Here is a 22,560-nt window from a genome sequence, read left to right as displayed (position 1 = left end):
TGAGATTGGAACACCCCCCATGGTATTTCCAACACCCATTAGTTGGGTGTTTCAAAGATAGCTGCTCAGGTTGGCCCCTCTTGTGCTCTGCTGTTCCTACAACTCCCCATACCTCTCCCTCTTAGGAGTGGAACACCACTGTAACATATGTTAGGCACATCCTTATATTAGGTACTTATTGTATGCCAGGCCTTGGGCTTCATGTTTCATGTGTGTGATTTCATTAAATCTTCACAGCCACGTTCTCCGATGGCCTTCAAGCCCCTACCTGACCTGGCCACACTCCCTTTGAACTCACTCCCACACGCTCTCCTTCTCTCCATCTGCTTCAGCCACAGAGGACACACCCTATAGACGAGGTGGTACCACTATCATTTCTGTTTACAGATGAGCAAACTGAGATTCAGAGAGGATAAATGAATTGCTTAGAGTCACAGAGATGGTAATTGGTGAAGCCAAACAGAATTCAAACCCAGGAGTGTCAAATGCCAGAATTCATAGGCTTAATTTTTAACCCCTTCCCAGTTCTAGCACACAGATATCCACACCCCTCTTCTCCCACCCGGCCGCCCCCAGCACAATTTCTGAGCCATGGGGCTGGTGAGGAGACTGCATCAACCTGCCCTTGAGAATTTGGCCACAACAGAGCACCATCTCAGCCTTTGCCCCCTTCCATTAGCCAGTCCAGCCTGGCAGAGGGGCGGGGAGGCATCGTGGCTAAGCCCTCAGGGAGCCACAGCTGTATTGCCAGGGCCTGGATCTTGGTGTTGCTACTTACTGGCTGGAGGATCTTGGGCAAGATGCTTAACTTCTCCACGCCCCCCGTTTCCCTGGCTGCAAAACGGGGATTCTACAGTGCTCACCATGCAGAATCACTGTGAGGAGGCGAGGAGTGAGTGCGTGAAGCCGCACTGAGTTGGGTATGGAAGAACAGCAAGCCCAGGTGCCATCTCCCTGGACTGCAGCCTCACCGCCTTCGGAGTTTGGGCCAGCGCATCTGAGCCATCTTTGACCTTGACGCACCTCCTGCTCCTGCAAGGCCCCTCTACCTCCGCCTCGCCCTCCATGGGAGCGCTGCAGCCGCTGCTGGGGTCCCCCTGCCTGCCAGCCTCCTGACCTGCCAAGCTGATGAAGCGCTTGTGCAGTCCTGCCCTCAAGGAGCAGGACCTCCTCCCTGCGGTCTGCCCAGCTCCAGGGCGGGCTGACTGGAGGAGGGAAATGAATATTCATGGTGCTCTTCCCAGGTGCCTGATTTTCTTCCTCACAACAAGGATGCAAGGTGGTCACAATAAGGACACGGAGCCTTGGAGAGGTCTGCCCAGGGGTTGGACTGCTGGGCCTTTCCAGGCTCAGATTCTAAGTCGGCGTTCCTCAGGGGTAGAACTTAGGAAGATCGGAGAAACTTATAAAGACCCCAATTTAGGAGACGGCAAAGCCCAATTCTCCCGATGACTTTTGGAGCTGACCTGACACCTAGCGGCCACAAGTGGGAATTACTCCACCTTTGGAGGCTCCCAGGGCCGCTGAGGCAGCTGGGCTTGGCCACCCATCCCTTGCTTACTTGAGCGTCAAGGGGTGGCCTGGAGGGTTGAGGTGGGGGATGGGGGAGATTTTAACTTCCCTGTAATCTCCATCATTTTGCCAAAGCCACCCAAACAAAAATAAGATTTGACAAGAACATCTTTTCCGTTTTATGCAAAAGATGAGAACAAAATTATCTTGAAAAAATTTGTTTTCATTGATCCATAACCATTACAAAGGTATAACTTGTCCATTACACATTTTGATACTTCATAGCCTCTCCTTCTTGCCCACACATAACCCTCAGGGTTCCACCTGGGCACCAACATTGATTGGACACTCAGTTACAGGCAGGGAACCTGGAGAATTTTACCAATTGTAACAGATTTAAAAGACATGATCCCATCTGGGCATGGTAGCTCATGCCTGTAATCCCAGCACTTTGGGAGGCCAAGGCAGGCAGATCACTTGAGGCCAGGAGTTCAAGACCAACCTGGCCAACATGGGGAAACCCTGTCTCCACTAAAAATACAAAAAAAAAAAAGCTGCTCATGGTCGTGCAAACCTGTAATCCCAGTTACTCGGGAGGATGAGGCATGAGAATCACTTGAATCTGGAAGGCAGAGGTTGCAGTTAGCTGTGTTCACGCCACTGCACTCCAGCCTGGGTGACAAAGCGAGACTCTTTCTCAAAAAAAAAAAAAGGACTTGATCCCAGACGTCAAGGACTTCACTTTATTTGGGGAGATAGAGCAGACGTCTACAGAGCACCCGATGTTATGGCAGATGTTTCAGTCCATAGACTCCTTATTGCGTTTCTTTTTCTTTTCTTTTCTTTCTTTTTTTTTGAGATGGGAGTTTTGCTCTTGTCACCCAGGCTGGAGTGCAGTGGCATGATCTCAGCTCACTGCAACCTCTGCCTCCCGGGTTCAAGCGATTCTCCTGCCTCAGCCTCTTGAGTAGATGAGATTACAGGTGCCTGCCACCACGCCCAGCTAATTTTTGTATTTTTAGTAGAGATGGGGTTTCACCATGTTGGCCAGGCTGGTCTCGAACTCCTGACCTCAGGTGATCGGCCTGCCTTGGCCTCCCAAAGTGCTGGATTACAGGTGTGAGTCACTGCACCCGGCCTTTACATTTCTTTATATTCCCTTCATTGTCCTCACTTGGACTCTGAGCTCCTAATCCACCCAGTTGATGGAAATTCCATTTCAGGAACATGCTCAAGGTGGTGCCACTGAGCCTCCATGGTGCTCACTTGTCAGGAGACGCCCTCTACCTATTGGCCACCAGTCCACACTGATTATTGCTGGGGGTCTTTGGTCCCAGCTCAGGGGGTCCTTGCAGAGCTGTTGCTCTGCTGCCCTCATGCTATGTTTGGGGCAGGGGAGCTCTGCCAGGTTGGGAGCCCAGACCAAGAGTCAGCCTCCAGGGCACAGCTCAGCTACTTGTTCTGAGGTCCTGCCAGACTTGAAGGCCTCCCTCTCCTCCCGGCAGTGCTGGGGAAGCTCCTCTGAGGGCTGCTGTGGCCCACCCTTCTCACTCTTCTCCTCAGTTCTGTTCTCCCCAGTGAGCTTAGGCTGGCGAAAATGTGCACTAGGGAGGGATGAGTCTTGCTAGAAACTTCTATCCTGGCCCTAAACCTCACAACGGCTAAGACTTTAATAAGGAAGAGAAAGGGCAGAAATACAGCACATGAGTGGGGATATAAATTATTTCCAATAATGATTCTGCTGCATGTGCGGAGGGGTCTTGGTGTTCACCTCCACGCTTGGTGAAGCCAAGTGAAACACAAAGGATAGTGATTTGGTTTCTAGACCCTTCGCTGGTGCGCCAAAGTGTGGGTTACCAAATATCAGCCTTCCTCACCCCCTATACTTTCCCTACATTTCACCACTTACCCCAAACAATCACCAGGTGAATGTGCTTGTTCATTTCACAGGTGTTTATTGAGTATCTACTATGTGCCAAGCACTACATGGGGCTGCAGAGGGGCACAAGAAAGTTCCTGCCTTGCTAATCTACAATGGTGTCTGGTAAGATCAATCAAAACTCCCAAAGGTGCCTGTTCCACCCACTTAATCAGTGAATGCTGTTCTTGGCTATTCCTTTTCTTCCTTCACTAAGCTCTTCCTGTCTCCCCAGTTTCTCAAGGAATTTAAAGGCGAAATGCAGAATGGTAGACTCCTAGAACGGACTGGGAAGGCTTTATTTCAGCTGCTCCATTTTCAAGGGGAGCCACTGGGACTCCAAGATCATGTGGCCAGGATGGGATGCCCGCTCTCTTGATCTCCTGTCCTGGCTCCCTCCTTGTGACCCCACAGCATTTGTTTGCTTCTTAAAGGCCCCTGCCCTCATTCCCTCAGCATCTGTTCCCCCTGCCACTGCCTCCCACCATGGAGGTCTCCCCTGGACTCCATTTCTAATCACTATGACGATTACCTTCATGCTCTGACTTGCTCTCTGAGGCTCTTTCCCTGCTGCCTAGCAACCCCATCACTTCCCAATTTGTCTGTGCAGCTCTTAACGAGGCTGCATTGACATGTCCCCTGGTGGTCACTAAAAGCAGAAGGTGGCCCCCATGGTGACGGGCACACCACCAGCAGCCCAGGACGCCCAGAACCAAGCCAGACTTTATTTGCTTGTGCCCAGCCCTGGCCACAGCATCTGTCCATCGAGATTTCTGCCACCTCTTGCTCTCCTTCCTGCCACCATCCGACTTGCCAGGACTCCTCTCGCCGAGACTTCTTTCCAGACCAGACTTATTGCTATGGCTTCATTGTGTTCAAGAAACTGGTACGAAAGGTAAGGGAAAGATGCTGAGCGCCCATACAGCCTCATGGCTGATGGGCAAGAATGTTAAATAGGCTCAAATCCAAAGGAGACCATTTGTAAACCCATCTCTGTCCTTAGAGGTCATGCTGTTAACCATTATATCTCCCCCACTACACACACTTGTGATAAGTACATGGGAAAGGCATGCAAATGTGCACTTAAGACCATTTGCAAGAGCCCTTTGGGGAGGCAGAGTGAACTATGGAGGGAGATAAAAATGGACCTTCATTTTTTTCCCTTGCTATACTTCTGTGGGTTTAGATTTTTTTTTTTTTTTTTTTTTGAGATGGAGTCTCACTCTGTCACCCAGGCTGTAGTGCAATGGCGCGACAGCTTACTGCAACCTCCGCCTTCCAGGTTCAAGCGATTCTCCTGCCTCAGCCTCCCGAGTAGCTGGGATTACAGGTGTTCGCCACCACACCTGGCTAATTTTTGTATGTTTAGTAGAGGTGGGGTTTCACCATCTTGGCCAGGGTGGTCTTGAACTCCTGACCTCAGGTGATCAGCCTGCCTCGGCCTCCCAAAGTGCTAGGATTATAGGCAGGAGCCACCGCGCCCAGCCAGGTTTAGAATTTTTACAATGAGACATTATTTGTAACATAAAACAACAATGAAAAGGATCATGCAACAATGAAAATTAAAACTCTGCTCCTCAGTCACAGCTGATAAAGTGGCAGTGTGTGATCTGAAGGGCAATTTGAAGCGACCCCAAGGGCTCCCTGCTCGGGTGCGGAGACTCAGGGACCCAGACCCCAGTTCTGTCTCTCGAAGGCCATGTGACCTTGCCTGCAAACATGGAGACTTTGCTGGATGTGGAACCTGGTCTGGAGCCTCTGAAATGGGCACTTGCCATCAGCTTCCCCAGGAACAAGAGGTGCCACTTTAGGTAGGGGGCAGGTGAGGAGGCACAGGGCAGGCTGCTGAGCAGCACAGGAGTGGGAGGCCCGGTGGTAGCAGGGCGGGCCTGAGCCACCTTTGGGGCCCTCTTGCTGGATGCCAGTTTCACTACTGAGTGATGTCCCCTGTGCTGGTCGCTGTGTGCATTTCCCCCACTCACTCCTTACAGCCCCCTCCCAGGTGCCGCGGTTATCTCCCCGTTTTAAAGGGAGAGGCGATCCACGCACAGCTGCAGCTTTGTTCTGCAGAGCAGGGCTTGCAGCTGGGTCAGGCTGCCTTTCTTGTCTGCATTGTGGTTTCTCCGCACGACGACTCTGAGTGGACCAAAGGAAAGAGGTACTGGGAGAAGGCTCGTGGGGCAGGGCTGGATGGGAGGCCTTGTCCCACAGAAGCTCTTAAGAACACAGTCCAACCACAGGGCCACCGAGACAGATGGGAGCCCAGCTGCAGACCCAGGCTTGGCAGGGGTAACTGTGTCCTGTGCCTGGGCTGGGAGGTCTAGCGCAGTGAGAGACAGGTGTGGACCCCTCAGGCCTGGAGTCGGCCAGAGTTATCCTTCCCAGCTGTGAGAACTTGGCTGCTTTTCTTTTTTCTTTTTTTTTTTTTTTTGAGATAGGGGCTCACTTTGTTGTCCAGACTGGAGTGCAGTGATGCAGTGTCAGCTCGCTGTACCCTCTGCCTCCTGAGCTCAAGTAATCCCCCCACTTCAGCCTCCCAAGTAGCTGGGACTTCAGGCATGCACTGCCATGTTCAGCTAATGTGTTTTTTTTTTTGGTTTTTAGCGGAGATGGGGGTCTCGCTATCTTGCCCAGGCTTGTCTCGACCTCCTGGGCTCAAGCGATCCTCCTGTTTCAGCCTCCCAAAGTGCTGGGATTATAGGCATGGGCTACTGCACCCGGTGAACTTGGCTTCTTTGCTGCACGTCTCTAGAGCTCTGTTTCATCACTTGCTAAGTGGGGTGATGGCAGCATTGCCATGGGGCACCGTGAGGCTGACAGCATGCCTGTTGGGCAAGTGGAGAGGACAGGCATGTGGTAGGGACTCATTGTGGGTTGCTTACAGGCATCACCAGCATCATGGACCTGTCCTCTCTCTTCAAGGACTTCGGCCTAAGATACAACATCCCTCACTCGCCAAGCCACGGCAGAGTGCAGGGACCTGTAGTCCCTAACACACCGTTAGCATTTGGTGCTTGTGTGCCTCTGCCCTCTGTCTAGGGCTCTGTCTCACCCGAAACATTACCGCCTCCCGCCTGAGCAACGCTTCCTCTTTGGGCTGCAGGGGTGCCTGGTACACACCCCTGTGGCTCCTCTCACCTCACCAGGCCCTAAAAATCTGCTCCCTTGCCTGTCCTCTTCCTGGGCTGTGAGTGTGGGCTCCGGCTCCTCCCGCTGGCGTCCCCAGCATCTGGCCTAGCAGCCAGCAGCGACTGATTGGGCTCAAGTTTCACTAAACAAGTGAATTGGGGATGAGATGGAGGGTAGACAGCGGGGCCCAGCCTTGGCATGCAGGGAACAGGCGGGTGGGTGAAGCCCCAAGTAACAAAGTATAGACAGGGCAGCCGGGGGAGCTCACATCAGCCCAGCCAGGGCCCCTTGCAGAGAACGGGGAGCGTCGCGGGGCCTGGGCTGACCTGAAGTTCACCATGCCTGTCTTCTCATCGAGCTTCTTTATCACCTCCCTGACCTGGTACTGGTTCAGAGGGACCTTGGTTTGCTGAGGAGGTGGATGGAACATGTGCAGTTAATAGAATTCTGTTCACCCCTCCCTACGCATGCCCCCCCCCACTACTACACACACACACCCTCCACACACACACACCCCACACACAATGCCTCACTCCTCCTGGGACCGTGGAGGGCAACTGATTGAGAGCTCAGGGGAAACTGATTCCACAGCATGGAGGGGTTGGAGAAAGCTCCCTGCCCATGGGTCATTGTCCAGACTCCAAAGGGCCTCCTCTTTCTGGGGGCAATAAGGGAGGAGGAGATCAGAGTCAGGTGGAGCGAGTGGCTGGGGAAGGAGACAGGACTCTCTTTTGTATCCTGTGAAGTTCATTCTTACTTCCTGCCGTGGAGTCCCGACCAGCCTCTTCGCCCCTGGCTGGGGCACTGGGCACCGGACACCGACTGCCTTATCCGTCCCTGCCTGGGCCCCGGGAACTTCTCCTCTGGAGTCCTATTCCTGCAGGGCCCAGGTCTCTCCTGGGATGCTCTGATGATAGACCCCTTCAAGTATGCATTACAGGGGCTTTCAGCACCTTTGTTACATGGGGAGTGAGAGGAATGTGGGATTTCAGAAAAATGATATGGCCCAAGGTGGAAATGTTGGGACTTTGGGATGTGGTCTCCTCTCTCACTCCCTTTGTTATCTGCCCAGTAGTGAAATGCAATGGGGAGAAAAACCTCAAGATAGAAGATGTGTCTCTGGGTGGCATCTCGGGTCCCCGGTGGCATCAAGCCATAGCACAGGAATGACTTCAGCAGGGGTTGAGGGAGGTCTTAGGTTCCCCTCTGGGTCTAGATAAATGAGGGGAGTGTCCCATAGCCCATCCCAGGAAGCTCTAGGAAGTGCTTACAAGCTCTTTTGCTCCTTCTCCTCCTCTCCCCTCTCTCTGACACACAAACATACACACACAAACTCACACTCACACTCACACTCAGCCTGTGGCCACTAGGACCCAGCACACCTCTATCATCACTTTCTGGAACTCATCCACAGACATCTTCATTGTCCCGGTGGGGTTCAAGCTCTTGAAGAAGTCCATGACTGTGATTTTGTGCTGGTCTGCATAGTTCTGAGAGAAGCAGAAAAGACCAGGAGCAAACACTTGGCCTTCTAACAGTGATCGCAGACCCCCCTCACCTCCCACAGAAGAGTGGCCCATGCTTCCAGGCCTAGCACGGCTGAGAAGGGCAGAAGGCCAAGGTGAGGAGCCTGAGTCTCCCAGGTGTTGGCCGTTCCCTAAGACCAAGAGCCGAGTGCAGACCCACCAGGCCTGGCAAGGGTGCATGCCGGGATGGTTCCTGTGTGCTCGCCAGGCTTCCAGGAACCCCTTGGCATGGCACAGACGCTCCCTCCGTTCCAAAGGTGGAAGGACTGAAGTCAAGGCTGTTCAGGCATCGCAGTGCCAACGGGATGGGGCATGACCATTATCTACATATGTGATCTGTTAACACTGGTATGGACGGTGTGCTGTGGATGGTGGGCGGATGTTCAGAGATCAAAAGGTTAAACCGCAACTGTATAATGTGATGGTTTGGCTCTATGAATTCCTAGGATTCTCACAGTTTCACGTCAATGCTCACATGGAAACACTTTGTTAGAGTATTTTTAAAAGGATATTTCATTTTTTTCATTTAAAAAATATAGTCATCCCTTGATATCTGCAAAGGATAGGTTCCAGGACCACCTCAGATACCAAAATCCACCAGTATGAAAAGGCAGTCCTCCATCTCCGTGGGTTTCTCATTCCTCAGATGCTGTACTTTGGATCCATATTTGCATATGCAGAACCCACGGGTACGAAGGACTGACTGTATTTATTGAAAAAAAATCCAAATATGTAAAAGTCGATGAAATGGCACAGTTTAAACCCATGTTGTTCAAGGGTCAAGTGTATTATTACTCACATTGCAAGGCAATTTTAGATTAGCAGAAGAAAATTTTAAATATCACCCACAAATCTAATACCACCACACGCAGGTAATATCCTGGTGTGGATCCTTTTATCTTTTTAGCTATCTATCTGACATCAATCTGTCTAACTTCTATCTATCTGTATATCATTATCATCTATATCTATCTATCTATCTATCTATCTATCGATCTAATCGCTCATCTTTCTACTAAACCTACTGTTTTACAGAACCCGCTGTTCACATGTGAACACCTTTTCAATGACATTATAATATTTTCCTTTTTTTAAAATTTTTTGAAACAGAGTCTCACTCTGTCACACAGGCTGGAGTGCAGTGGCACAATCTTGGCTCACTGCAACCTCCGCTTCTCAGCCTCCCAGGTTCAAGCAATTCTCCTGCCTCAGCCTCTCGAGTAGCTGGGATTACAGGCATGCACCACCATGCACAGCCTATTTTTATATTTTTACTAGAGATGGGGTTTCACCATGTTGGTCAGGCTGGTCTTGAACTTCTGACCTCAAGTGATCCTCCCACCCCGGCCTCCCAAAGTGCTGGGATTACAGGCATGAGCTACCGCACCCAGTCTTACAATATTACAATATTCTTTTAGATCCTTTTTAAGCATTTTTTTTCTCTTCCCCACTGTGACCCCTGCTTCCCCCTGGCCACCCCTCCTTTCCCCTCACTCTCAGAAACTCGGACAGGGTCCTGCTGTATGGATAGCTATTTCTGGCAACATCCGGCTCACGAAGCATTTCCTCAGGGCTCAGCCCTGGGGCCCTTGCTCTTTGTTCCCCACACTTCCCCTTCCCAAGTGCACGGCCTCCCACCCTTCCGGAGTGCCTCCCGACACTACATTTCCAGTTTTCCATCCTCCACGCTGCGGACACCCCACCGGCACTTCAGTCAACACATCCGAAGTGCCCCTCATGCCCTGAATCTGCGCACTGCTGCTGAGCGCTGTGGCAGAGGCCGTGGGTGAGCCCGCGGCACCCACTGCTGTTTCTTCACAGCAGGCTTCTCATCCATGCAGAGGCTGGAAAGCTGAAAGCGACATTCCCCAAGCCCCCTTGCAGCTGGGGGTCAGAATGGATGGCCTGTGCCAAGCACCTGCCTGAGATGTAAGTGTGAGGCTTGTGTCTGATTTGAGAGAGGCAGGTGGTGGGCAGCGGCTGTGGTTGCTTCCTGACTGGGCAGGGCATTCTGCGGTCGTGCAGCTTCTTGATTATAGCAGAAGGAGCAACCCTCTTGGCAACCCAGTTGGGGTGCTTTGAGAGCCATTTCTGGAATCTAACAAGGGTCTGTTTGTTCAGCCCTCCTGACATTTCTATGGTCTCTCTCCTGTAATAAACCCCTGTGTGCTTAACCTAGTTGGAGTAAATTCTGTGGCCAGCAACTAAGAACCTTGCCCAGCTACTTTGGTAGGTGCTACTACTAAGACCCCACACAGCCCTGCCCTGGAGGAGTTCACAGGATTGCAATGAAAGGGTGAAGCCGAGGGCTTCAGGAACACAAAGGGCGTTCGCCCTTGACCAGGGAATCCAAGAAGCGTTTCCCTAGGAAGTGACATTGTGCAGAGACCTGAGAATGGGTAGGAATGAGCGAGACAAAGAGGGCAAGAAGAAAAGTGTTCCAGGTGGAAGGACCTGCCCTGCCCGTACACAGGCCTGCAGTGAAGGGAGGGCTGATGCAGAGAGGATCCGGAAGCACTCCAGTGGGGCTGGAACGTGGAGAGACAGGAAGGGCCAGGTGGCAGGCACTTCCCCCATCTGCACTTCCCTGCCTCTGGCAATCTTTCCTTCAGTCCCTTGGGCTTGAAATCTTGGGTTACCTTTGGGTTTCTCTTGTCATCACAGGCCTTCCTATCCCAACACACACACACACACTCACATGCATGCAATACACAACCCCACATACCCAACCATTCGCCAAGTCCTAGAGATGTTTCCATAATGATAGCTCTTACATCTGCCCTTCAATTCCATTGTTATTCTCAGCCAAGCCGTCATTCCACATCTAGAATGCTACAATAGTGTGCTCATATGGTTTCCTACTTTTTTTTTTTTTTTTAACCCTCTTCAATTCACTCCCCATTGCCAGAACCCCTCAGTCCTGCTGGATTTGCATCACATCCACTGCCCAACAGCTCTCACCGGCTCCCTGTTCCCGATGGAATCAAAGCCAAACTCGGAGCCTAAAATCTGAGGGCTGCCACTTGCAGCCCAGGCTCCCTTGCCAACTTTGCCTCTTGGGCTCCTCTATGAACCTGTAGTCATGTGTTAGTGTCCCCTGAACATGCTGCGTGCGGTTCCACCTCGGCACCTTTGCTGGTGGGAGCCTCTCGCCGGAACACCCTCCCACCCCCTGTGGCTCACCTCAGTCTTTGACATTCTTCAGGGCCCTTACCCGATCCCATCTCTTCCAGGAAATCATCCTTTTCTGGTTGCCCAATCCTACATTGATCTCTTATTTGGATTTTGACTACATTTTCTGCTTCTGTCACTTTTTAATTATCATATGACACCTTTTTTTTTTTTTTTTTTGAGACAGAATCTCGCTCTGCCTCCCAGGCTGGAGTGCAGTGGCATAATCTCAGCTCACTGCAGCCTCCACCTCCCAGGTTCAGCGATTCTTGTGCCTCAGCTTCCCAAGTAGCTGGGATTATAGGCACTTGCTACCACGCCTGGCTAATTTTTGTATTTTTAGTAGAGATGGGGTTTTGCCATGTTGGCCAGGCTGGTCTTAAACTCCTGACCTCAAGTGATCCACCTGCTTCTGCCTCCCAAAGTGCTGGGATGACAGGCAGGAGCCACCGCACCTGGCCATATGAAACTTTCTATGATCTGTGGGTCATCACTGTATCCATCCCATCTTTCCAACCAGATTGTCGGTCCCCTGAGGGGAAGGGCTATGTTTGACTCTGCATGTCTTGTTTGGTCTCCAAGATTCTTTTTGTGTGCGTCTTTGAACCAGGAGGCGGGGCCTCCACTTTGCATCAGACAGCTCCATTCCTGTTCACTGGACCACCCTGCTCCCCTTGCAAAATAGGTTTGCCCTTGGTTCCAACTGAAGTCATCTTACTCGTACAAATACTCGACACCACTTTGCCTTCTAGAATTTTTCACATAGCAATTTTCATGTGGGAGCTATTTTATTTAGTTCTGGAAACTGAGGCACAGAGCAGACCCATCAGGGGCAGGAAGCAGCCCAGGGACACACCCTGCAGAATGTGCATTGGCAGAGCGCCATGCCCATGCCTGCTCCCCAGACAGTAACCGCTCTGCGGCCAGCAGCAGGCTCCTCGCCCCCCACCGCAGGGTAAGAGGCCTGCCGTGGAAACACCAGAGCAGGGTCTGGGCACTGGTCTGCGAGACGATGGGATTGGAGGAGCAATAACATCCCTTTAGGTGCTAATATTCTCTGATTTTGTATTTCCACTGTTACATCTGCCTCCTGTGATTGCCAGAGCTAATCTAAGAAAAGATGAGTTGGGGGCAAGTTACCATTAGAAACAAAGGACTGAAGCGTCTCTCTTGGCTGAAGCTGCCAGATAGCCATCCTGACCACAGGGATGTCTTGACCTCCTTACCAGCAGTTGGAAAGAAACTGTGTCTATAATAAGCGGGTGCTTGTTCTATACCAGGCAACCTTCTAAGCACTTCATGCATTTTACATAATTTGATTTTCCAAGCAATCCTCCTGGGTGGCTACTGTTGTGTCCATTCTGCAGGTGAAGAGACTGTGACCCAGAGAGCTTTAGCAACTTGCCCTTGGTCATACGCTAGCAGGTGGAGGAGCTCGGGTGGGAGAATCCATCCTGTCCACCTGTCCCCTTCAGCTAGATTTCAGCTCTTCCTTTCCTCTGGGGATCAGGAAGCACAGCTGAGGGATCCAGTAGCCACAGAGAATATTCATTCCATATCTGCAGTCCAAGGGACTGAGATATTCCTTATCACAGAAGGCTGTACAGACACTGGGGTGGAGGGAAAGTCTGGAAACTGATTTGGAGCCATTAGCCAGCTTTCCCCAGGGCTCCCTGGAGGCCCTGAGAGGAAGGCAGGAGCTCACCTGGATCAGTTTCATGGGGTTTGTCAACAAAAAGATGGTTTTCTTGGCAGAGAGGCCTTGTACTGCCTTGAACACCACATCCAGCTGCGGGTGAACGGCATACACTCCGTCCAACGTTTTCATGAACTGCTCGGACACCAGCACGTTCTGTGGCAGGGAGAGAGGGGACCCATGATGATGAGGGCACTGCCATCATGACTGCCCAACCAGTGCACCCCACCCCTTCCACCCGAGCCAAAGTCAGGAAGTTTTGTCTCTTCTAGTTTTTTCTCAGTGCTGCTCCCGGACTGGGATAGTACGGGTATTTTAGAGCTTGTAAATCGACTTGTAAGTTTCCTGTGTAATTTTGATGGGATGTTTTTGTTGAGTGCTGGTGGCTTGTCACCTGCTGCCAGCTCAGCTCTGCTCTCAGATAGCATCTGCATCTGACAGATGAGATATGGCTATGGAGTGGCAAGACGGTTCTTAAAGCCCTGAAATGTCCATGTCTGCGTGAGTGTTGTTTGTCAGAGAAAGTGCCCTGGAAGAGGATCCCTGATTCCAGTGAGTGACCAGGGATGAACTGGAAACCTCCCCTTCTGGAACTGCCCTCAGAGCTGGTTTGTAGGACACGGGAGAAAATGCGTCCTGTGAAATAGTGTTTGATCAAACCTGGGCTCCACCAGTTTGGTCAACCTGCTTCATTCCTCAGATGTGGCTTGGAGTACATTTCGCCCTTCCAAAGAATTAAGCCCCTGCTTAAGGGCAGTAGGCTTTGTAGAGATTCTAGAGAAAGTTCTAGGAGCATCTACAAAAGAGGAATTTCCATACTGTTCAAAGTTATGGCGGCATTGTTGACAAAGGGGAAGGAGAAGGCTAATTCAGGCTGGGCATGATGTCTCAAGTCTGTAATCCCAGCACTTTGGGAGGCTGAGGTGGGTGGATCACTTGAGTCAGAAATTCAAGAGCAGCCTGGCCAACATGGTGAAACGCCGTCTCTACTAAAAATACAACAAAATTAGCCAGGTGTGGTGGTGGGTGCCTATAATCCCTGCTACTCAGGAGGCTGAGGCAGGAGAATCACTTGAACATAGGAGGCAGAGGTAGCAGTGGGCTGAGATTGTGCCACTGCACTCCAACCTGGATGACAGAGTGAGACTCCATCTCAAAAAAAAAAAAAAAAAAAAAGAAGGCTAATTCAGACCTATTTGTTCTGGTAGGTTTGTTAAGTGCCAATGTGGTCACAGTATACAGGTTTATGGGCCATCTAGGGCCTAAACAGCACTATTTCTTTTTCTTTTCTTTTTTTTCAGACAGAGTTTCACTCTTGTTGCCAGGCTGGAGTGCAATGGCGCCATCTTGGCTTATCACAACCTCCGCCTCCCAGGTTCAAGTGATTCTCCTGCTTCAGCCTCCCGAGTAGCTGTGATTACAGGTATGCGCCACCACGCCCGGCTAATTTTGTATTTTTAGTAGAGATGGGGTTTCTTCATGTTGGTCAGGCTGGTCTCGAACTCCTGACCTCAGGTGATCCACCCACCTCGGCCTCCCAAAGTGCTGGGATTACAGGCGTGAGCCACCACACCTGGCCTAACAGCACCATTTCTAATGTTCTCTCAAACACACTAAGGCAGTGCCTGGGTTCACACCTTCCAACCTGTATTGCCTGGGAGAGGAAAATACAGATCCCAACAAAATCTGAATCTGCAGTGGAGACTCGGGGGCGAAGGCAGCATCCTGGCCTGCAGATTCAGAACCAGAGCATGAGGATGGGGAAAGGGAGGAAGACCCAGGAAGCACAAGAATGGCCTGGGGCAGGGAGGATGGGTGAGAGAACAAAGGGAAAGAAAAGCGACTATGTTTGACAATGTCTCAAAATCTGTGGCAAGTAAAAACCCACATTGTATTAATTATTCAGTTCTAAGGAGCTTGGGTTTAAATATTCAAAATGCCATCACTGGAGGCTGAGTGCAGTGGCTCACACCTCTAATCCCAGCACTTTGGGAGGCTGCGGTGGGTGAATCACTTGAGGTCGGGAGTTTGAGACCAGCCTGGCCAACATGGTGAAACCCCATCTCTACTAAAAATACAAAAAGTTAGCCTGGCATGTTGGCACACGCCTGTAGTCCCAGATACTCTGGAGGGTGAGGCACAGAATTGCTTGAACCCAGGAGGCAGAGGTGAGCCAAGATTGCGTCATTACACTCCAGCCTGGGCAGCAGAGTGAGACTCTCTGTTTCAGTTTCCTTATATGTAGAATGGGAAAATGAGGAAAAGTACTTGTTGTGGGTTGAATTTTGCCCCCTCCCAGAAAAAGATGTTGGATTTCTAACCCCCAGGACCCATGGATGTGAATTTGTTTGGAAATAGGGTCTTTGCAGATGGTCAAGTTAAAATGAGGTAATTAGAGTGGGTGCTAATCTAATACGACTCTGTCCTTATATAAAGGGGACATTTGGATACAGAGACAGGGAGAATGCCATGTGAAGCAGAAGGTAGAGATGGGAGTGATGCTTCTACAAGCTGAGGAACACCAAAGCATGACAGGAACCACCAGAAGCCAGGGGAGAGGTCGGGAACAGATTCTCCCTCACAGCCCTAAGAAGGAATCAGGCCTGCTGACACCTTTCTCTTGGACTTCCAGCCTCTAGAACTGTGAGACAATACATGTCTGCTGTTTAAGCCACCCAGTGTGTGGTACTTCACAGCAGCCTTAGGAAATTAATACAGTATTCTATCTACCTTCTAGAGTAGGATAAAAATGAGCTGGCATATACAAAATCACTTAGGGAAACACAGAGTATAAAATGGTAGACAAGTATAGGCTATTATCACATGCCACCCGTATGCTGATTCAGGCAAGAGTTCCCAGCAGGATCTGAAGTCACCTCCTGGGGCTTTCCTCCTTTATCAAGAGATTTTCACCCAAAAATACTGCTCTGTGTCTAACAGGCCAACTCATGAAATGAAAATAAAGTATGTGTTTTAATACCCAGATTCTACAAATTTTGTGATTCTGGAAACATTCTGGGACCCAGGGCCACTCCATCAGAAAAGCTGATGTTAAAGAATTCTGTTTTGGAGTCCTCCTGCCTTTCTTTTTGGCATTTCCTTATTTCTACTCTCAGGTTTTCATAGCCCTAGTTTCTAGCATCTGGTAAATTATTTCTCACTATGATGTTACTGACTAAATAGCTACGCTTCCTAAAAGGATCCCTGGAGAGGGTAGAGTTGTAACAAAAGAAGTGACCCTTTCATGGAGCACTTGTGTGAGGGCCTGTGAGGGATAGAGTTGTTGGCTCCGGCCAACACAGAGTATAGAGTGGACGGGGTCACTAGCTTGTGCCCAGACACAAGCAACTACCATTTGATCACTTACGGAAATATCAAGCTCTTCCATCCTGGATTTGGGGTTCCTCTTGATAGCCAGGATAAGTAAAATAGCCCCATCCATACTTATGGGATTCAGGAAAAGCTATAGAGGGAGAATCAAGACAAGAGGAGGCTGAGATGGGAGGATGAGGCTGGCCCAGAGCACAGTTGCTACATCTCATCAAATCACAACGTCTGTCTCATACCCGGACTTCTCTGTAAGTAATTATCTACTTGTCCGTCTGTTTGTTTATCCATCTGTCTGCCTATTTCACTGCTGATCCATCCATCCATCCATCCATCCATCCACCCACCCACCATCTGTCCATCTTACTGCTCATCCATCCAACCATCTATCTATCCATTCATCCACTTATTTACTCATCCATCTCACTGCTCATCCATCCGTCCATCCATCCATCCATTCATCCAACCACCAACTTATCCATCTCACTGCTCTCCCCTCCATGCATCCATCCACCCACCCACTCATTTGTCCATCTCACTGCTCATCCACCCAACCATCTATCTATTCATTCACCTGTTCATCTTCTCATCCATCCACCTCTCATCCATCCATCCATCCATCCATCCACTCACTTATCCAACTCACTGCTCATCCATCCATCCATCCACCCACAGATCTATCCATCCAACTGCTCATTTATCCAACCATCTATCTATCCAACCATCTATCGATCCATCCATCCATTCATCTACCTGTGCATCTACTCATCCATCCACCTGTCATCCATCCATCCATCTAGCCATCCATCCAGCCAGCCAGCCATCTGTTCATCTCACTGCTCATCCATCCATCCATCCATCCATCCATCCATCCATCCATCCATCCACTCACTTATCCAACTCACTGCTCATCCATCCATCCATCCACCCACAGATCTATCCATCCAACTGCTCATTTATCCAACCATCTATCTATCTAACCATCTATTTATCCATCCATCCATTCATCTCCCTGTGCATCTACTCATCCATCCACCTGTCATCCATCCATCCATCTATCCAGCCAGTCATCTCTTCATCTCACTGCTCATCCATCCATCCATCCATCCACCCACTCAGCACATATTAATTAGAGGCTTGTCATATGCCAGCTATTGGACTAAGCACTGAGGGACACATAGGCAGACATGGCAAGGTTTCTGCCCTTGGGTAGCTTAATACTGTAACTGGGGGAGAAAGGCAAACAAGCCAATAGCATCAGAAGTGTTATGACAGCAGTGACAGAGGTACACCTGGGTACTGCAGGAGCAAGGAAATGAGCATGCAGCATAGGGGAGGGAACCATGGAGCTAAGCCTTGCAGGACTAATGAGGATTAGTGAGGTCTGAGGAAGGGGGGCAAAACCAGAGGAGGAAACAAGATTCACCAAAAAAGAAAAAGGAGTAGGCAAGTGCAAAGGCCTAGGGGTGTGAAACAGCATGAGATGTTTGTGAGCAGAAGCAGAGAGAATGAGGCCGCAGAGCTGGGATGGACCACATCATGGAGAACCTTATAGGCTTGGAGAAGGAACAAGGACATTATCCCAGTGGTGCTAGGAGCTGCTGAAGCATGGATAGAAGTTAACAGAAGGGACTCTGGAGCCTGGTGGCTTTGCTTACCAGCTGCCTGGCATTTCATTAATTCCCTGATCGCTTTGTACTTATCACCTATGGCTGCTCTGAGGACTTACCATACCAATTCAGGCAAAGCATTAAAATGAGTGCCTGGTAAGCAGTATGCCGTCAATGAACAATAGTTCTTATTATTGAAGGCTTTCAGCTAAGTGGCTTCATGATGAGGCAGCCAAAACTCTTACTGAGCACCTAGTATATGTCAGCTGTGTCCCAGGCTCTGATATACTCCCGTAAGAAAATGCAGACTGGGGCCCAGGCCTCGTGGAGCTCAGCATCTAGAATCCTTTGCTGGACTCACTTCCTAATGGGAATTCCTTATTTTTTCAAGTTTAGGGGAAATGGGCACCAGGGCTGGATGTGGAGACCCAGAGATAATTCCTGTGGCAAAGTTGATGTGGTTTCCATGGTGGCCAAACTAAGAGTTTTGTCTTAAACTTTTCTCTTTTACTTCTAAAACATTTTAGAAAATTGAAATATATTCATTACGTATGGTCATTGTGGAAAAATGAGAAAAGCGGCAAAAAATGGTTTAAACCATGTATACCCACAAAACAGCAAAGACCCCTATTGCCATTTTGCTGAGGCAACTGCTTAGTCTTTTAAAATTCAGTTTCTCAGACTGTCTCTGGCTTCCTCAGCCAATGGGACTGAGCCACCCACAGCCTGGGTCAGTCTCTGTCTGAGTTATACCTGGCCCCGCTCCACCCCAGCTGGGACTCCCAGATCTCCTGGTCACTAGATGGCCAATCTGTTTGGTCTGTAGTCACTGTGCCCCTGCCTGTCAGAATCTGGCTTCCTCCTGTCCTCTTAGCAGCTCCTCATGGTTGTCCTCTCAGATGGCATCCCCTTCCTCACCGTTTCCTTACTGTTTTTTTTTCTTTAGGACCCTCACATCTGTGGTCTCCCCAGTCACCCTCACATATTGAGGAGTTGGAGTTGCCATGGAAAACCAGGTAGAGCAGGCTTCCCTCTGCCTCCTGCTACTTGTGTGGCATAAGCAAGTCACACAACCTCAGTTTTCTCATCTGACAAGTGGGGCTAACAGAGCCCACATTACCAGGTGAGGCTATGAGTAATGAGAGCTGGCTCTTGGCAGGAGCCGCAGAAAGGGAGATGATTAATAGAAGTCCTCACCTTTCATTTATTTTCCAACCACTCAATAGCATCTATATTATAAATTAGCATCTACAAGTAAATTAATTTAAAATGAAATATGTATTCATTAATTCATTCATTTGATGAATATTCACTGGGCTTCTACTATGTGCCCAACACTATGCTAGGTATGAGGGACTAGGTATAAGGAGTTTAATGATGGGAAAACCAAACAGTCTTCGATCATTTTTGAGACGGAGTCTCGCTCTGTCACCCAGGCTGGAGTGCAGTGGCATGGTCTCGGCTCACCGCAACCTCCATCTCCTGGGTTCAGTGATTCTCCTGCCTCAGCCTCCCAAGTAGCTGGGATTACAAGCATGCACAACCACGCCTGGCTAATTTTGTATTTTTTTTTTTTTTTTTTTTGAAATGGAGTCTCACTCTGTCACCCAGGCTGGAGTGCAGTGGCTGGATCTCAACTCACTGCAAGCTCCGCCTCCCAGGTTCACTCCATTCTCCTGCCTCAGCCTCCTGAATAGCTAGGACTATAGGCGCCCGCCACCTCGCCTGGCTAGTTTTTTGTATTTTTTTAGTAGAGACGGAGTTTCACTGTGTTAGCCAGGATGGTCTGGATCTCCTGACCTCGTGATCTGCCCATCTTGGCCTCCCAAAGTGCTGGGATTACAGGCTTGAGCCACCGCGCCCGGCCTTGTATTTTTATTAGAGACAAGGTTTCACCATGTTGGCCACACTGGTCTTGAACTCCTGACCTCAAGTGATCCACCCACTTTGGCCTCCCAAAGGGCTGGGATTACAGGCATGAGCCACCGTACCTGGCCCAAACACAGTCTTCGTTTTGATGAAGCTTTCACATTTGAGGGGATGACAGGTGAGCAAAGAGCCCTTATGTACATGGAATTAGAAAGGGCAGCAAGTTCTATGGGAAGTAGGGAGCAGAGCTCTGGGAGCAGGTCCCCTAGACGGAGGATCCCAGCAGCAAGCAAGTGGAGGGGGAGCAGCCAAGCCTCTGTGGTAGGAGGAAAGGAGCGGAGAGAAGACCAGGGGGTCTTGGGTGCAGAGCAAGGGAGAGCACCGGGTGGACTGAGGCTGGAGGGGCACTTGGGGCTCAGCGAACGGGATCTGAGCAACAGGAAGCCATGCGGGGGTCTAAGCTGAAAGACAGGAGACTGAGGGGCTGAAGGAAGGGGAATGGACGTCAGATTTGTGTTTAAAAAGCACATTCTGAGGGCTAGGCACAGTGGCTCATGCCTGTAATCCCAGCACTTTAGGAGACTGAGGTGGGAGGACGGTTTGAACCTGGGAGGCGGAGGTTGCGGTGAGCTGAGATTGCACCACAGCACTCCAGCCTGGGGGACAGAGCCAGACCCTGTCTCAAAAGAAGAAAAAAGCACACTCTGGTGGCAGTGTGGAGATCCTGAAGGAGACCCAGATGGGAGGAAGGAAGCCCTGTTAGGAAGATCTGTAGTGCACCAGGGAGCACATAGTAGAGCATGGTCACTGCATTTACAGCCAAGAGGTGTAAAAAAAAATACATGCATATATGAAGTACAGATGTTCCCAATTATTCTCTCCAGTATTATGCAGCCCCCAACTCACCCCAACACACACACACACACACACACACACAGACACACACACAAAATAGCCCCTTTCCAGCTGAAGACTACCTTCAGAACTCTGAGGCTTTCATTGGATTCCAGTCCTTTGCTGATTTTGGAGGCCCCTTCATTGCCGATGTCATTGCCGCCGACATCCAGGTAGACCAGGCAGCTGTTGAGTCGGAGGACCTCCCCTAGGGCCACAGCCCCCTCATTCCCAAGGCCATTCATGGAGAGATCCAGCTTTGTCAGGGTCACATTACCCTCCAGGAAGAGGGGAGAACAGCACCAGCATCAAGGTTGCGCGTGACTCATCCAACCACAAGGGCCCTGACTTCTACCCGTTGTTGGCATCCAGACTGGGCGCTCAGTGGTCCCCAGGACCGATGGATTTGCCAGATCATTCAGAGCTCCCAGCTGGGCTCAGTCTCAAGTGCTCATGAGACTCCCTCCCTTTGGCTTCTGGTCATTCCCTACCCACTAATTAAACTGCCCTCTTGAAGTGTATCCAAAGATGCCACTCTGGCCTCAGCAGATATGATTTATACTAAAGAATAATGTGCAGTCCAGGCGCGGTGGCTCACACCTGTAATCCCAGCACTTTGGGAGGCGGGCGGACCACAAGGTCGAGAGTTCGAGACCGGCCTGGCCAATATGGTGAAACCACGTTTCTACTAAAAATACAAAAATTAGCTGGGCATGGTGGCGGACACCTGTAGTCTCAGCTACTCAGGGGGCTGAGGCAGGAGAATCGCTTGAACCCAGGAGGTGGTGGTTGCAGTGAGCGGAGAATGCACCACTGCACTCCAGCCTGGGCCACACAGTGAGACTCCATCTCAAAAAAAAAAAAAAAAAAAAAAAAAAAAAGAATAACGTGCATCCAGGAATTGTGGGAGGGAGACCAATAACTTGAAAAGTATTTTCAAGTGTGATGAGAGCTCAGTACACCCTCATTGATGGTGACCATGAGGAAGAGGCTTAGGATGGCAGAATGGGAGGCCCTGGCTATCTTCAACTGGACTCCACCCACCACTCCTGGAGAGTGCCTTACCCGGAGACCATTGCACAAGGCCACAGCTCCCCTTGTATGGAAGTTATTCCAGCTCAGATCCAGTGACGTGAGCCCCACATTGATGGCTGAAACAGGGAGGGAATTGGCTTAGCATCTCCCACAGCCCAGAGAACCCATTCTCAGAGTTAACAGATGGCCACGACATTGGGGATAAAGACCACTCAGTGGTCATGCAAAGTAAAATTCTCAGATAATAATTTTTTCAGTTATTCATTTAAACACAAAATTGAAAGATGATCCCCAAAGCTGGCAAAGATGTGGTGAAATAATCCTCCTTACACAGTTTAGGTGGGAAGGAAATTGGTATAGTCTATTTGGCAGATATTATCTGATCACAAATATTTTCCCATTAAAATGTGCATACTCTGTCACTCACCTCTGAGACTCTACCTAAGACGACAGCACAGAATATGGGAAGAGCAAGGTGCTTGTAGATGTTTACCATGGCATCATTTATAAAAGTAAGAATTAGCCGGGCACAGTGGATCACGCCTGTAATCCCAGCACTTTGGGAGGCCAAGGTGGGCCGATCACGAGGTCAAGAGATCGAGACCATCCTGGCCAACATGGTGAAATTGCGTCTTCATTAAAAATACTAAAATTAGCTGGGTGTGGTGGCGTGTGCCTTTAGTCCCAGCTACTTGAGAGGCCGAGGCAGGAGAATCGCTTGAACCTGGGAGGCAGAGGTTGCAGTGAGCCGAGATTGCGCCACTGTATTCCAGCCTGGCGACGGAGCGAGACTCTGTCTCAAAAAAAAAAAAAAAAAAAAAGTAAGAATTATTTGGCCGGGCGTGGTGGCTTACCTGTAATCTCAGCACTTTG

General features: G+C 50.1%; 2 protein-coding genes across 30 annotated transcripts in view; one reads left to right on the top strand and one right to left on the bottom strand.

The window, feature by feature from the left end:
- Nucleotides 1-3,450: 3,450 nt before the first annotated feature.
- LRRC74A (leucine rich repeat containing 74A) overlaps nt 3,451-22,560 on the bottom strand; it is a 43,613-nt gene continuing 24,503 nt past the window's right edge. For 2 of the 7 annotated variants that reach the window (XM_073997935.1, XM_073997939.1), the window contains 6 exons: nt 21,718-21,803; nt 20,736-20,930; nt 16,320-16,415; nt 12,962-13,108; nt 7,942-8,049; nt 6,571-6,968 (listed from right to left, as the gene is read on the bottom strand). In XM_073997935.1, the coding sequence (XP_073854036.1) occupies nt 6,702-6,968; nt 7,942-8,049; nt 12,962-13,108; nt 16,320-16,415; nt 20,736-20,930; nt 21,718-21,803 (899 nt within the window). In that variant the 3' untranslated portion in view covers nt 6,571-6,701. Of the gene's footprint in view, nt 5,567-6,570; nt 6,969-7,941; nt 8,050-12,961; nt 13,109-16,319; nt 16,416-20,735; nt 20,931-21,717; nt 21,804-22,114; nt 22,481-22,560 lie in introns of those variants that run through there. The other 5 variants (XM_005561856.5, XM_073997937.1, XM_073997938.1 and 2 more) reach the window with 5 other exon arrangements.
- The window catches only part of ANGEL1 (angel homolog 1), a 75,993-nt gene continuing 63,205 nt past the window's right edge, over nt 9,773-22,560 (top strand). For 13 of the 23 annotated variants that reach the window (XR_012416024.1, XR_012416026.1, XR_012416021.1 and 10 more), the window contains exon 1: nt 9,773-10,014. The gene's annotated coding sequence lies outside the window, so the exon portion shown is untranslated. Of the gene's footprint in view, nt 10,015-14,257; nt 14,376-18,835; nt 19,013-22,560 lie in introns of all 23 variants that reach the window. The other 10 variants (XM_065549110.2, XM_073997927.1, XM_065549105.2 and 7 more) reach the window with 4 other exon arrangements.

Source organism: Macaca fascicularis, chromosome 7 (genome assembly GCF_037993035.2).
Source record: "Macaca fascicularis isolate 582-1 chromosome 7, T2T-MFA8v1.1".
Classification (NCBI taxonomy): Eukaryota; Metazoa; Chordata; class Mammalia; order Primates; family Cercopithecidae; genus Macaca; species Macaca fascicularis.
The sequence above is the reverse complement of the archived record's forward strand: the minus strand, read 5'-3'. Positions and strand labels throughout refer to the sequence as shown.